At 46.8% G+C, this 15,735-nt stretch overlaps 1 protein-coding gene across 1 annotated transcript in view; it reads left to right on the top strand.

Annotated features, from left to right (window-relative positions):
- LOC141264133 (SCO-spondin-like) overlaps positions 1-15,735 on the top strand; it is a 521,676-nt gene that overhangs the window by 435,605 nt on the left and 70,336 nt on the right. The window contains exons 79-81 of the mRNA XM_073676443.1: positions 1,580-1,792; positions 1,873-2,034; positions 2,119-2,235. Coding sequence (XP_073532544.1) covers positions 1,580-1,792; positions 1,873-2,034; positions 2,119-2,235 — 492 coding nt within the window. The remainder of the gene's footprint in view (positions 1-1,579; positions 1,793-1,872; positions 2,035-2,118; positions 2,236-15,735) is intronic.

Here is a 15,735-nt window from a genome sequence, read left to right as displayed (position 1 = left end):
CCCACATTTCTATTTATTCCTCTCAGTATTTCATTATATTTGTTCTGAGGCGAATAGATCAGTACAGTAATGGGGGCAGACCGATCATTGTGGGGTACAGTAATGGGGGCGGACAGATCATTGTGGGGTAACTATAATGGGGCGAATAGATCATTGTGGGGAACAGTAATGGGGGCAGACAGATCAGTGTGTTGGGTATAGTAATGGGGGCAGACAGATCGGTGTGGGGTAACTATATTGGGGTGAATAGATCATTGTGGGGAACAATAATGGGGGCAGACAGATCATTGTGGGGTACAGTAATGGGGGCAGACAGATTGGTGTGGGGTAACTATAATGGGGGCTGACTGATCGGTGTGAGGTAACTATAATGGGGGCAGACGGATCGGTGTGGGGTAACTATAATGGGGACGGACGGATCGGTGTGGGGTAACTATAATGGGGGCAGACGGATCGGTGTGAGGTAACTATAATGGGGGCGGACGGATCGGTGTGGGGTAACTAAAATGGGAGCGGACACATCAGTGTGGGGTAACTATAATGGAGGCGGGCAGATCAGTGTGGGGTAACTATAATGGGGGCGGACAGATCGGTGTGGGGTAACGATAATGGTGTGGACGGATCGGTGTGGGGTAACTATAATGTGAGCGGACGGATCGGTGTGGGGTAACTATAATGGGGGCGGGTGGATCGGTGTGGGGTAACTATAATGGGGCGGACGGATCGGTGTGAAGTAACTATAATGGGGGCAGGCGGATCGGTGTGGGGTAACTATAATGGGGCGGGCAGATCAGTGTGGGGTAACTATAATGGGGCGGACAGATCGGTGTGGGGTAACTATAATGGGGCGGACTCATCGGTGTGGGGTAACTATAATGGGGCGGACTGATCGGTGTGGGGTAACTATAATGGGGGCGAGCGGATCGGTGTGGGGTAACTAAAATGGGGGCGGACAGATCGGTGTGGGGTAACTATAATGGGGACAGGCAGATCGGTGTGGAGTAACTATAATGGGGCGGATGGATCGGTGTGGGGTAACTATAATGGGGCGGGCGGATCGGTGTGGGGTAACTATAATGGGAGCGGACGGATTGGTGTGGGGTAACTAATGGGGGCGGACGGATCGATGTAGGGTAACTATAATGGGGCGGATGGATCAGTGTGGGGTAACTGTAATGGGGGCAGACGGATCGGTGTAGGGTAACTATAATGGGGCGGATGGATCAGTGTGGGGTAACTGTAATGGGGGCAGACGGATCGGTGTAGGGTAACTGTAATGGGGGCGGATGGATCGGTGTGGGGTAACTATAACGGGGCGGATGGATCAGTGTGGGGTAACTGTAATGGGGGCAGACGGATCGGTGTAGGGTAACTATAATGGGAGCGGACGGATCGGTGTGGGGTAACTAATGGGGGCGGACGGATCGGTGTAGGGTTCGGGTGCTGTTGTCCTCAGATATCTATGTGGGGGTCTTGTGATAATCCCATCACTATCCTCTTGTATTTCAGGGGTCGGGGACCTCAGACATTGCTCCTGTCCTTGCTCCGTGTTCATGTCTTCATGGTCCTGTCCCCGCAGGTGAAGCCGCCCTCAGTGAGTGGTCAGAGTGGTCCTCGTGTAGCCCCTGCCTCCCATCACCTCACAATCACTCCGGGACCCCCGCTCTCTTCTCGATTCAGCAGAGACATCGCTTGTGTCTCAGTGTGCAGAGCGGCTTCCCGTGGAGCGGAGCGCCCCCACAGTGTCGGGGGGAGATGACCGAGGAGAGACTGTGCCCGGACATCTGTAATGGTACGCACCCCGTCATCCTCACACATGGCCATGTGATTGTGGTGGTCCGCAGCAATACAACACTCCTTTCTACATCACAGATCTGTGTGTCTGGAGTCAGTGGGGGGAGTGGAGCCCCTGCCGGGAGCCCTGCAGCGGCGGCTTCCGCTCACGATGGCGTCATGTCCACCACCCTGTAGACAGCACAGGGTGTCCAGGACCGCGCTTCCAGTCTGAGAGCTGTAACACAGCGGCCTGTCCGGGTAAGTGCCGGGGTGCAAAGACGGCGTCATACCGACCTGCTCCTGGACGCCCCCTGCTGACCACTCTGTACCCCCAATCTGTAGGAGAGAATTGTGAGGATCGGGGGAAGGCGTTCAAGAATTCATGTGCCAACCAGTGTCCACGCGCCTGCGCCGACCTGTGGGACCACGTGGAGTGTCTGCAGGGCGAGTGCCGTACAGGTAGGAGAGCAGCTGGTATAAGGTGCCCCCCAATATATATCGTGCCTCCTCAATATATAACGTGCCCCCTCAATATATAAGGTGTCCCCTCAATATATGTGTCCCCTCAATATATGTGTCTCCTCAATATAAAAGGTGTCCCCCAATATATAAGGTGCCCCCCAATATATAAGGTGTCTCCTCAATATATAAGATGCCCCGCCAATATATAAGATGCCCCCCAATATATAAGGTGTCCCCCCAATAAATAAGGCGCCCCTCAATATATAAGGTGTCCCCTCAATATATAAGATGTCCCCCCAATATATAAGGTATCCCCCCCAATATATAAGGTGTCCCCTCAATATATAAGATTCCCCCCCAATATATAAGGCGCCCCTCAATATATAAGGTGTCCCCCCAATATATAAGGCGCCCCTCAATATATAAGGTATCCCCCCAATATATAAGGTGTCTCCTCAATATATAAGATGCCCCCCCAATATATAAGATGCCCCCCAATATATAAGGTGTCCCCCCAATATATAAGGCGCCCATCAATATATAAGATGTCCCCCAATATATAAGGTGTCCCCCCAATATATAAGGTGTCTCCTCAATATATAAGGTGTCTCCCAATATATAAGGTGTCCCCCCAATATATAAGGCGCCCCTCAATATATAAGGTGTCCCCTCAATATATAAGATGTTCCCCCAATATATAAGGCGCCCCTCAATATATAAGGTGTCCCCCCAATATATAAGGTGTCTCCTCAATATATAAGATGCCCCCCAATATATAAGGTGTCCCCCCAATATATAAGGCGCCCCTCAATATATAAGGTGTCCCCTCAATATATAAGATGTTCCCCCAATATATAAGGTGCCCCCCAATATATAAGGTGTGCCCCTCAATATATAAGGTGTGCCCCTCAATATATAAGGTGTGCCCCTCAATATATAAGGTGCCCCCCAATATATAAGGTGCCCCCCAATATATAAGGTGCCCCTCAATATATAACATGTTCCCCCAATATATAAGGTGTCTCCTCAATATATAAGGTATTCCCCCAATATATAAGGTGCCCCCCAATATATAAGGTGTGCCCCTCAATATATAAGGTGTGCCCCTCAATATATAAGGTGTGCCCCTCAATATATAAGGTGCCCCTCAATATATAAGGTGTCCCCTCAATATATAGCATGTCCCCCCAATATATAAGGTGTCTCCTCAATATATAAGGTATTCCCTCAATATATAAGGTGTCCCCTCAATATATAACATGTTCCCCCAATATATAAGGTATCCCCCCAATATATAAGGTGTCTCCTCAATATATAAGGTATTCCCTCAATATATAAGATGTCCCCTCAATATATAAGATGTCCCCCCAATATATAAGGTATCCCCCCAATATATAAGATGCCCCCCCAATATATAAGATGCCCCCCCAATATATAAGGTGTCTCCTCAATATATAAGGTGTCCCCCAATATATAAGGTGTCCCCCCAATATATAAGGTGTCTCCCAATATATAAGGTGTCCCCCCAATATATAAGGTGTCCCCCCAATATATAAGGTGTCTCCTCAATATATAAGGTGTCTCCCAATATATAAGATGCCCCCCAATATATTAGGTGTCCCCCCAATATATAAGGTGTCTCCTCAATATATAAGATGCCTCCCAATATATAAGGTGTCCCCCCAATATATAAGCCGCCCCTCAATATATAAGGTGTCCCCCCAATATATAAGGTGTCTCCTTAATATATAAGGTGTCCCCCCAATATATAAGGCGCCCCTCAATATATAAGATGTCCCCCAATATATAAGGTGTCTCCTCAATATATAAGATGCCTCCCAATATATAAGGTGTCCCCCCAATATATAAGATGCCTCCCAATATATAAGGTGTCTCCTCAATATATAAGATGCCTCCCAATATATAAGGTGTCCCCCCAATATATAAGGCGCCCCTCAATATATAAGATGTCCCCCAATATATAAGGTGTCTCCTCAATATATAAGATGCCTCCCAATATATAAGGTGTCCCCCCAATATATAAGGTGTCTCCTCAATATATAAGGTGTCCCCCCAATATATAAGGTGTCTCCTCAATATATAAGGTGTCTCCTCAATATATAAGGTGTCCCCCCAATATATAAGGTGTCTCCTCAATATATAAGGTGTCCCCCCAATATATAAGGTGTCTCCTCAATATATAAGGTGTCCCCCCAATATATAAGGTGTCCCCACAATATAAAAGGTGTCCCCCCAATATATAAGATGTCCCCCCAATATACAGGTGACACCAGCAGTTTCCATCCACTATATATAAAGACACATCTGATGTTTTTCTCAATATCTGACATGAAATCAGAATAAACCTTTCCCGCTTTAGGACAATTAGGATTTTACCATAATGTTTAATATTTGCCCAATGGCAGAATAATGAGAGCGAGAGAAGGTTTAAGGCATTTTTATTACTTACTGCAGAGTCAGAAGTTTCCATCCATCTCATTAGTATTTGGGACCATCGCCCTTAACCTGAATGACTTGGGTCACACGTCTGGGATCTCCTTCCACAGCTTCTCACTATAGTTGGTTGGAATTTGGGCCGATTCCTCCTGACTGGTGTACCTGATCCCGGTCTGTAGGTCGCCTTGCTCTGGTGTACCTGATCCAGGTTTGGAGGTCGTCTTGGTCTGGTGTACCTGATCCAGGTTTGGAGGTCGTCTTGCTCTGGTGTACCTGATCCAGGTCTGTAGGTTGCCTTGCTCTGGTGTACCTGATCCAGGTTTGGAGGTCGTCTTGGTCTGGTGTACCTGATCCAGGTTTGGAGGTCGTCTTGCTCTGGTGTACCTGATCCAGGTTTGGAGGTCGTCTTGCTCTGGTGTACCTGATCCAGGTCTGTAGGTCGCCTTGCTCTGGTGTAGCTGATCCAGGTGTGTAGGTCTTCTTGCTCTGGTGTACCTGATCCAGGTTTGGAGGTCGTCTTGCTCTGGTGTACCTGATCCCGGTCTGTAGGTCGTCTTGCTCTGGTGTACCTGATCCAGGTTTGGAGGTCGTCTTGCTCTGCTGTACCTGATCCAGGTCTGTAGGTCGCCTTGCTCTGGTGTACCTGATCCCGGTCTGTAGGTCGTCTTGCTCTGCTGTACCTGATCCAGGTTTGGAGGTCGTCTTGCTCTGCTGTACCTGATCCAGGTGTGTAGGTCGCCTTGCTCTGGTGTACCTGATCCAGGTTTGGAGGTAGTCTTGCTCTGGGGTACCTGATCCCGGTCTGTAGGTCGTCTTGCTCTGGTGTACCTGATCCAGGTTTGGAGGTCGTCTTGCTCTGCTGTACCTGATCCCGGTCTGTAGGTCGCCTTGCTCTGGTGTACCTGATCCAGGTCTGTAGGTCGTCTTGCTCTGGTGTACCTTATCCAGGTCTGTAGGTCGTCTTGCTCTGGTGTACCTGATCCAGGTTTGGAGGTCGTCTTGCTCTGGTGTACCTGATCCAGGTGTGTAGGTCGCCTTGCTCTGGTGTACCTGATCCAGGTTTGGAGGTAGTCTTGCTCTGGGGTACCTGATCCAGGTTTGGAGGTCGTCTTGCTCTGCTGTACCTGATCCCGGTCTGTAGGTCGCCTTGCTCTGGTGTACCTGATCCAGGTCTGTAGGTCGCCTTGCTCTGGTGTACCTGATCCAGGTCTGTAGGTCGCCTTGCTCTGGTGTACCTGATCCAGGTTTGGAGGTCGTCTTGCTCTGCTGTACCTGATCCCGGTCTGTAGGTCGCCTTGCTCTGGTGTACCTGATCCAGGTCTGTAGGTCGCCTTGCTCTGGTGTACCTGATCCAGGTCTGTAGGTCGCCTTGCTCTGGTGTACCTGATCCAGGTTTGGAGGTCGTCTTGCTCTGCTGTACCTGATCCAGGTTTGGAGGTCGCCTTGCTCTGGTGTACCTGATCCCGGTCTGTAGGTCGTCTTGCTCTGGTGTACCTGATCCCGGTCTGTAGGTTATCTTGCTCTGGTGTACCTGATCCAGGTTTGGAGGTAGTCTTGCTCTGGTGTACCTGATCCAGGTCTGTAGGTCGTCTTGCTCTGCTGTACCTGATCCAGGTTTGGAGGTCGTCTTGCTCTGCTGTACCTGATCCAGGTTTGGAGGTCGCCTTGCTCTGGTGTATCTGATCCAGGTCTGTAGGTCGTCTTGCTCTGGTGTACCTGATCCAGATTTGGAGGTCGTCTTGCTCTGGTGTACCTGATCCCTGTCTGTAGGTCGTCTTGCTCTGCTGTACCTGATCCAGGTGTTATGTTCTGCTACCAGAGCTAAGGAAAGAGAGGAGATCTGTCCCTACGATAGAACTCAGCTGAATCCCTACGATGTAACAGGGAACCTGATCCTGCGATCAGACCTGCTAAAGTCCTAAGCTAGTCTGTACGGAGACCTATAGATGTGGGGGAAGGAATCCCTACAAGTACTAAGGACTGGGAGGAAAATGGGACACCTCCTAACAGAAATAGTAGCAGACAGACGAACAAACAAAATATATAGAACATAGAGGTCCGTAGACCAAGCAAACTAACAGAGTTAGATACAGAGCACAGGCTAGCTAGAAAGTAGATATACAATGAAGTCCAGCAAAGCCAGAAGGGCGGAGCAGGATTAAATAGGCCAACAAGGTCTTGTGACCAGCAAAGGAAAAAACCTAAGAGCAAGGTTCTAACAGTACCCCCCCTTCTAAGAGGATCCTCCGGATCCCCTAGGACCAGGCTTATCAGGAAATCTCCTGTGAAACGCTCTGATAAGTCTGGACGCGGAAACATCATCTGACCTCACCCAAGAGTTATCCTCGGGTCCGAAACCTTTCCAGGCCACAAGATACTGCAAACTACCTCTATACCGTCTAGAGTTAAGGATGCGAGAAATTTCATATTCCCCGTCCTCCACTACCGGAGGAACAGAGGCAGAGGCGTCACCATCCGACACAACAGCTTTTTTTAACAGAGAGACATGAAATACCGGATTAATTCTCCAGGAGGTAGGAACCTCCAACCTAACAGCAGATTGGTTGACAACCTGAAGCACCTTAAAGGGCCCTACAAACTTGGGACCCAATTTCTTAGAAGGAATCCTCAACCGCAGATTCCTAGAGGACAACCAGACCATGTCACCAACAGCGAACAAAACCTCCTGTCGTTTCCTATCAAAGTAGTCTTTAGATTTTCTGTTGGCCTCCTGAAGATTACCACGCACATCCGTCCAAACTCTCTCCAAATCACCGGAAAAATTCTCCTCCTCAGGCACGGCAGATCCCAACTTGGAGAACGACCCAAACGACGGATGTCTCCCAGAACAACAAAAAAAAGGCGAACAACCAGCAGAAGAAGATGTATGATTGTTCAGAGCAAATTCAGCAAGTGGCAGAAACTCAGACCACCCCTCTTGATTGTCTGCCACAAAACAACGCAAGAACTGCTCAACATCCTGGTTTTTCCTTTCTGTCTGGCCATTAGATTCAGGATGATATCCGGACGAGAACGACAGATGAACTCCCAACCTGTCACAAAAGGCACGCCAAAAACGAGCCACGAACTGAGGACCCCTATCAGAAACAATGTCAGTAGGAACGCCATGAAGTCTGACAATTTCCTTGACAAAGGCCTTAGTGAGAGTTTTAGCGCAGGGCAGTTTGACAAAGGGAACCAAGTGACACATCTTGCTAAAACGGTCCACGACCACCCAGATGACAGTAAAACCCTCAGAGGGGGGAAGGTCAGTTATAAAGTCCATAGCCAAATGTGTCCAAGGAGCACTGGGAACCTCCAAAGGACAAAGCAACCCCGCAGCAGGAGTATGTGAGGACTTAGATCTAGCACATATAGTACATTGGCGCACCCACTTAATGACTTCCTTCTGCCATCCAGGCCACCAAAAACTGCGACCCACCAGTCTCTTGGTCTCAGAGATTCCGGGATGACCTGCCAACCGAGATTCGTGACACTCAACAAACAAATCTGTCCTAAAGGTCCCAGGCACAAACAACCTCCCATGAGGAGTGTTAGAAGGGGCATTCTCCTGTGCCTTAAGAATCTCATCTTCCAAAACGGAGTCCAAAGCAGCTATCACAACACCTTCCTGTAAAATGTTCTCCTCTTTCTCAGCACCGACTATGGGAGAAAAACTGCGAGACAAGGCATCCGCCTTAACATTCTTAGTACCAGGGATGTAAGTAACGGAGAAATTAAACCGCAAGAAAAACAGTGCCCACCTAGCCTGACGGGCATTCAGGCGCTTGGCAGCATCAAGATATATCAGATTTTTATGATCCGTAAGAACCTGAACGGGAAATTCCGCACCTTCCAAGAAGTGGCGCCAGTGTTCAAATGCGAGTTTAATAGCCAATAATTCCCGATTACCAATATCGTAATTCAGTTCAGTCTCCGAAAATTTTTTTGAAAAAAAGGCACAGGGATGTAATCCATCCCCGTTATCCTGAGACAATACTGCGCCAACCCCCACAGAGGAAGCATCAACCTCAACCAAAAACGGCTTAGTCACATCAGGCTGCATAAGGATGGGAGCAGAGGTGAACCTCTCCTTGAGATACACAAAAGCTTCAATGGCCTCAGAAGTCCACTGAACCGCATCAGCACCTTTCCTGGTGAGATCGGTCAGAGGTTTGACAATACTAGAAAATTTTTTTATGAATTTTCTGTAATAATTGGCGAAACCTAAAAACCTCTGTATCGATTTCAAACCAATAGGCCTAGGCCATTCCTGCACAGCCTGAACCTTAACCGGGTCCATCTCAAAGCCCTCGCTGGAGATAATGTAGCCCAAAAAACTAATTCTCTGTACAGCGAACTCACATTTCTCCAGCTTAGCAAAAAGCGAATTGTCCATTAATAACTGTAATACCTCACGTACGCTCCGCCAATGAGACTCCAGATCCGGCGAATAAATCAAAATGTCATCCAAATACACAACCACATTTTTGCCGATCAAAGGTCTAAGGATGTCATTAATAAGATTCTGAAAAAATGCTGGAGCATTGGTAAGACCAAAAGGCATAACCAGATTCTCAAAATGACCCACAGGAGTGTTAAAAGCAGTCTTCCATTCATCACCCTCCTTCATGCGCAACAGATTGTATGCCCCCTTAAGGTCAATTTTAGAGAACCACTTGGCCCCCAATAACTGGTTAAACAGATCAGGAATCAATGGCAGTGGGTAAGGATTGCGTACAGTAATTTTGTTAATCTCACGAAAATCCAGACAAGGACGTAAACCGCCGTCCTTTTTTTTTACAAAAAAAAATCCAACCGCCACAGGAGACTTAGAGGGCCTAATGTGACCGGCGGCCAAACTTGTCTGTATGTATTCCTCCAAAGCCTTCCTCTCAGGAATAGTAAGGTTAAATAAACGACTTTTAGGAAGAGTCGCTCCAGGGACAAATTCAATAGAACAATCATAGTCTCTATGGGGAGGCAAAACCTGCGATTCCTTCTCAGAAAAAACTCTCCAAAAATCCTGAATAGGAACAGGCAATTCTCCCCTATCCAAAGCTGCAATACGCCCGTTACAACACTTGTCATAACATTTATGGCTCCAGGATTTAATTTCACTGGTAGACCAATCCAGTACAGGATTGTGAAATTTTATCCAGGGCAATCCCAATATTACTGGAGAAGGCAAGTTATTCAACACTACCAAATCCAAATTCTCATGGTGAACACCATTAATAGTGAGAGGAAATTCACAGACCTTGAGAGTAATATTCTTCAAAGGGGAACCATCCACAGAAACCACAGCAATGGGGGATGATAAAGGTTCGGGTTTTAAATTGAGTCTTTCCACGAATCCCCCATCAATTACATTCAGAGTAGACCCACAATCAACAAACACCCGAAATTCCATTAATTTTTCCTGAGCAATCGTGGAAGCAGCTAAAAATACACCCTTGGAATTTAAACAGGCAATACGGGCGTGACTGACCATTTTTTTTTCTTTCTTCATACGAAGCTCACAGCCTTTAATCAAATGACCAGATTTTCCGCAATAGAAACACAAGCCTTCCGAAAAACGACGGTCTTTTTCTTGAGAGCGAGGTGCCACCGATCCAATCTCCATCGGTTCACCACTGTTAGTACACACATTCTCATAACCAGAAACTGACATAGCAGAGGATTTGCTCTCATTAACCCTTGCACGCAGTCTCCTATCCACCCGTATAGCTAATTGCATAGCCTGTTGCAAATCTTCAGGTGTAGGATAAGCAATTAGCAGGTCTTTAACCCTTTCATTGAGCCCAGCAAGAAATAGACTTTTCAGAGCAGAATCGTTCCACCCTGTTTGAGTAGACCAACGACGGAAATGAGTACAATATTTTTCCACATTACCTGATCCCTGTTTCAAACGTCTCAACTCAGTCTCAGCTGATGCGACACGGTCAGGATCATCATATAATAGTCCCAAAGCAGAAAAAAAACTATCCACTGATCTGAAGCATGTATCACTAGGTTGCAAAGAAAAGGCCCACTCCTGAGGCTCTTTGCGCAAAAGTGACATTATGAACCCTATGCGCTGGGATTCATCCCCAGAGGACTTGGGTCTCAAACGAAAATACAATAAGCAAGCATTTATAAATGAAAAAAATTCTCGGTGTTCACCAAAAAATAAATCCGGCAAACATACCTTAGGCTCCAAGAAATGTGCTCCAGGACAGTTACTCACGTGCTGACGGAGCTCGGCCACCTCCAGAGAGATTCCCTGCAGGCGATGAGCCAAATCCTGAACCGACACCATGATGGAACAGAAAAATCTTTCCTTAGAGAATTTGCAGGCTGGACTTACTGTTATGTTCTGCTACCAGAGCTAAGGAAAGAGAGGAGATCTGTCCCTACGATAGAACTCAGCTGAATCCCTACGATGTAACAGGGAACCTGATCCTGCGATCAGACCTGCTAAAGTCCTAAGCTAGTCTGTACGGAGACCTATAGATGTGGGGGAAGGAATCCCTACAAGTACTAAGGACTGGGAGGAATATGGGACACCTCCTAACAGAAAAAGTAGCAGACAGACGAACAAACAAAATATATAGAACACTGAGGTCCGTAGACCAAGCAAACTAACAGAGTTAGATACAGAGCACAGGCTAGCTAGAAAGTAGTTATACAATGAAGTCCAGCAAAGCCAGAAGGGCGGAGCAGGATTAAATAGGCCAACAAGGTCATGTGACCAGCAAAGGAAAAAACCTAAGAGCAAGGTTCTAACACCAGGTTTGGCGGTCGTCTTGCTCTGGTGTACCTGATCCAGGTCTGTAGGTCGTCTTGCTCTGCTGTACCTGATCCAGGTTTGGAGGTCGCCTTGCTCTGGTGTACCTGATCCCTGTCTGTAGGTCGTCTTGCTCTGGTGTACCTGATCCAGGTGTGTAGGTCTCCTTGCTCTGCTGTACCTGATCCAGGTTTGGAGGTCGCCTTGCTCTGGTGTACCTGATCCCTGTCTGTAGGTCGTCTTGCTCTGCTGTACCTGATCCCGGTCTGTAGGTCGCCTTGCTCTGGTGTACCTGATCCAGGTCTGTAGGTCACCTTGCTCTGGTGTACCTGATCCAGGTCTGTAGGTCGCCTTGCTCTGGTGTACCTGATCCAGGTTTGGAGGTCGTCTTGCTCTGCTGTACCTGATCCAGGTTTGGAGGTCGCCTTGCTCTGGTGTACCTGATCCCGGTCTGTAGGTCGTCTTGCTCTGGTGTACCTGATCCCTGTTAGAACCTTGCTGTTAGGTTTTTTTTCCTTTGCTGGTCACATGACCTTGTTGGCCTATTTAATCCTGCTCCGCCCTTCTGGCTTTGCTGGACTTCATTGTATATCTACTTTCTAGCTAGCCTGTGCTCTGTATCTAACTCTGTTAGTTTGCTTGGTCTACGGACCTCTATGTTCTATCTATTTTGTTTGTTCGTCTGTCTGCTACTATTTCTGTTAGGAGGTGTCCCATATTCCTCCCAGTCCTTAGTACTTGTAGGGATTCCCTCCCCACATCTATAGGTCTCCGTACAGACTAGATTAGGACTTTAGCAGGTCTGATCGCAGGATCAGGTTCCCTGTTACATCGTAGGGATTCAGCTGAGTCCTATAGTAGGGACAGATCTCCTCTCTTTCCTTAGCTTTGGTAGCAGAACATAACAGTAAGTCCAGCCTGCAAATTCTCTAAGGAAAGATTTTTTTTTTTTGTTCCATCATGGTGTCGGTTCAGGATTTGGCTAAACACCTGCAGGGACTCTCTCTGGAAGTGGCCGAGCTCCGTCAGCACGTGAGTAACTGTCCTGGAGCATATTTCTTGGAGCCTAAGGTATGTTTGCCGGATTTATTTTTTGGTGAACATCGAGAATTTTTTTCATTTAAAAATGCTTGCTTATTGTATTTTCGTTTGAGACCCAAGTCCTCTGGGGATGAATCCCAGCGCGTAGGGTTCATAATGTCACTTTTGCGCAAAGAGCCTCAGGAGTGGGCCTTTTCTTTGCAACCTAGTGATACATGCTTCAGATCAGTGGATAGTTTTTTTTCTGCTTTAGGACTATTATATGATGATCCTGACCGTGTGGCATCAGCTGAGACTGAGTTGAGACGTTTAAAACAAGGATCAGGTAATGTCGAAAAATATTGTACTCATTTTCGTCGTTGGTCCACTCAAACAGGGTGGAACGATTCTGCTCTGAAAAGTCTATTTCTTGCTGGGCTCAGTGAAAGGGTTAAAGACCTGCTAATTGCTTATCCTACACCTGAGGATTTGCAACAGGCTATTCAATTAGCTATACGGGTGGATAGAAGACTGCGTGCTAGGGTTAATGAGAGCAAATCCTCTGCTATGTCAGTTTCTGGTTATGATAATGTGTGTACTAACAGGGGTGAACCGATGGAGATTGGATCGGTGGCACCTCGCTCTCAAGAAAAAGACCGTAGATTTTTTGAAGGCTTGTGTTTCTATTGCGGAAAATCTGGTCATTTGATTAAAGGCTGTGAGCTTCGTATGAAGAAAGAAAAAAAAATGGTCAGTCACGCCCGTATTGCCTGTTTAAATTCCAAGGGTATATTTTTAGCTGCTTCCACGATTGCTCAGGAAAAATTAATGGAATTTCGGGTGTTTGTTGATTGCGGGTCTACACTGAATGTAATTGATGGGGGATTCGTGGAAAAACTCAATTTAAAACCTGAACCTTTATCATCCCCCATTGCTGTGGTTTCTGTGGATGGTTCCCCTTTGAAGAATATTACTCTCAAGGTCAGTGAATTTCCTCTCACTATTAATGGTGTTCACCATGAGAAATTGGATTTGGTAGTGTTGAATAACTTGCCTTCTCCAGTAATATTGGGTTTGCCCTGGTTAAAATTTCACAATCCTGTACTGGATTGGTCTACCAGTGAAATTAAATCCTGGAGCCATAAATGTTATGACAAGTGTTGTAACGGGCGTATTACAGCTTTGGATAGGGGAGAATTGCCTGTTCCTATTCAGGATTTTTGGAGAGTTTTTTCTGAGAAGGAATCGCAGGTTTTGCCTCCCCATAGAGACTATGATTGTTCTATTGAATTTGTCCCTGGAGCGACTCTTCCTAAAAGTCGTTTATTTAACCTTACTATTCCTGAGAGGAAGGCTTTGGAGGAATACATACAGACAAGTTTGGCCGCCGGTCACATTAGGCCTTCTAAGTCTCCTGTGGCGGTTGGATTTTTTTTTGTAAAAAAAAAGGACGGCGGTTTACGTCCTTGTCTGGATTTTCGTGAGATTAACAAAATTACTGTACGCAATCCTTACCCACTGCCATTGATTCCTGATCTGTTTAACCAGTTAATGGGGGCCAAGTGGTTCTCTAAAATTGACCTTAAGGGGGCATACAATCTGTTGCGCATGAAGGAGGGTGATGAATGGAAGACTGCTTTTAACACTCCTGTGGGTCATTTTGAGAACCTGGTTATGCCTTTTGGTCTTACTAATGCTCCTGCATTTTTTCAGAATCTGATTAATGACATCCTTAGACCTTTGATCGGTAAAAATGTGGTTGTGTATTTGGATGACATTTTGATTTATTCGCCGGATCTGGAGTCTCATTGGCGGAGCGTGCGTGAGGTATTACAGTTATTAATGGACAATTCGCTTTTTGCTAAGCTGGAGAAATGTGAGTTCTCTGTACAGAGAATTAGTTTTTTGGGCTACATTATCTCCAGCGAAGGTTTTGAGATGGATCCGGTTAAGGTTCAGGCGGTTCAGGAATGGCCTAGGCCTATTGGTTTGAAATCGATACAGAGGTTTTTGGGTTTCGCCAATTACTACAGAAAATTCATAAAAAATTTTTCTAGTATTGTCAAACCTCTGACTGATCTCACCAGGAAAGGTGCTGATGCGGTTCAGTGGTCTTCTGAGGCCATTGAAGCTTTTGTGTATCTCAAGGAGAGGTTCACCTCTGCTCCCATCCTTATGCAGCCTGATGTTACTAGGCCGTTTTTGGTTGAGGTTGATGCTTCCTCTGTGGGGGTTGGCGCAGTATTGTCTCAGGATAACGGGGATGGATTACATCCCTGTGCCTTTTTTTTCAAAAAAATTTTCGGAGACTGAACTGAATTACGATATTGGTAATCGGGAATTATTGGCTATTAAACTCGCATTTGAACACTGGCGCCACTTCTTGGAAGGTGCGGAATTTCCCGTTCAGGTTCTTACGGATCATAAAAATCTGATATATCTTGATGCTGCCAAGCGCCTGAATGCCCGTCAGGCTAGGTGGGCACTGTTTTTCTCGCGGTTTAATTTCTCCGTTACTTACATCCCTGGTACTAAGAATGTTAAGGCGGATGCCTTGTCTCGCAGTTTTTCTCCCATAGTCGGTGCTGAGAAAGAGGAGAACATTTTACAAGAAGGTGTTGTGATAGCTGCTTTAGACTCCGTTTTGGAAGATGAGATTCTTAAAGCTCAGGAGAATGCCCCATCTAACACTCCTCATGGGAGGTTGTTTGTGCCTGGGACCTTTAGGAGAGATTTGTTTGTTGAGTGTCACGAATCTCGGTTGGAAGGTCATCCCGGAATCTCTGAGACCAAGAGACTGGTGGGTCGCAGTTTTTGGTGGCCTGGATGGCAGAAGGAAGTCATTAAGTGGGTGCGCCAATGTACTATATGTGCTAGATCTAAGTCCTCACATACTCCTGCTGCGGGGTTACTTTGTCCTTTGGAGGTCCCCAGTGCTCCTTGGACACATTTGGCTATGGACTTTATAACTGACCTTCCCCCCTCTGAGGGTTTTACTGTCATCTGGGTGGTCGTGGACCGTTTTAGCAAGATGTGTCACTTGGTTCCCTTCGTCAAACTGCCCTGCGCTAAAACTCTCGCTAAGGCCTTTGTCAAGGAAATTGTCAGACTTCATGGCGTTCCTACTGACATTGTTTCTGATAGGGGTCCTCAGTTCGTGGCTCGTTTTTGGCGTGCCTTTTGTGACAGGTTGGGAATTCATTTGTCGTTTTCGTCCGGATATCATCCTGAATCTAATGGCCAGACAGAAA

This window comes from Phyllobates terribilis, unplaced genomic scaffold, assembly GCF_046119375.1.
Source record: "Phyllobates terribilis strain yellow unplaced genomic scaffold, ASM4611937v1 Scaffold_4__5_contigs__length_816908805, whole genome shotgun sequence".
Classification (NCBI taxonomy): Eukaryota; Metazoa; Chordata; class Amphibia; order Anura; family Dendrobatidae; genus Phyllobates; species Phyllobates terribilis.
The sequence above is the reverse complement of the archived record's forward strand: the minus strand, read 5'-3'. Positions and strand labels throughout refer to the sequence as shown.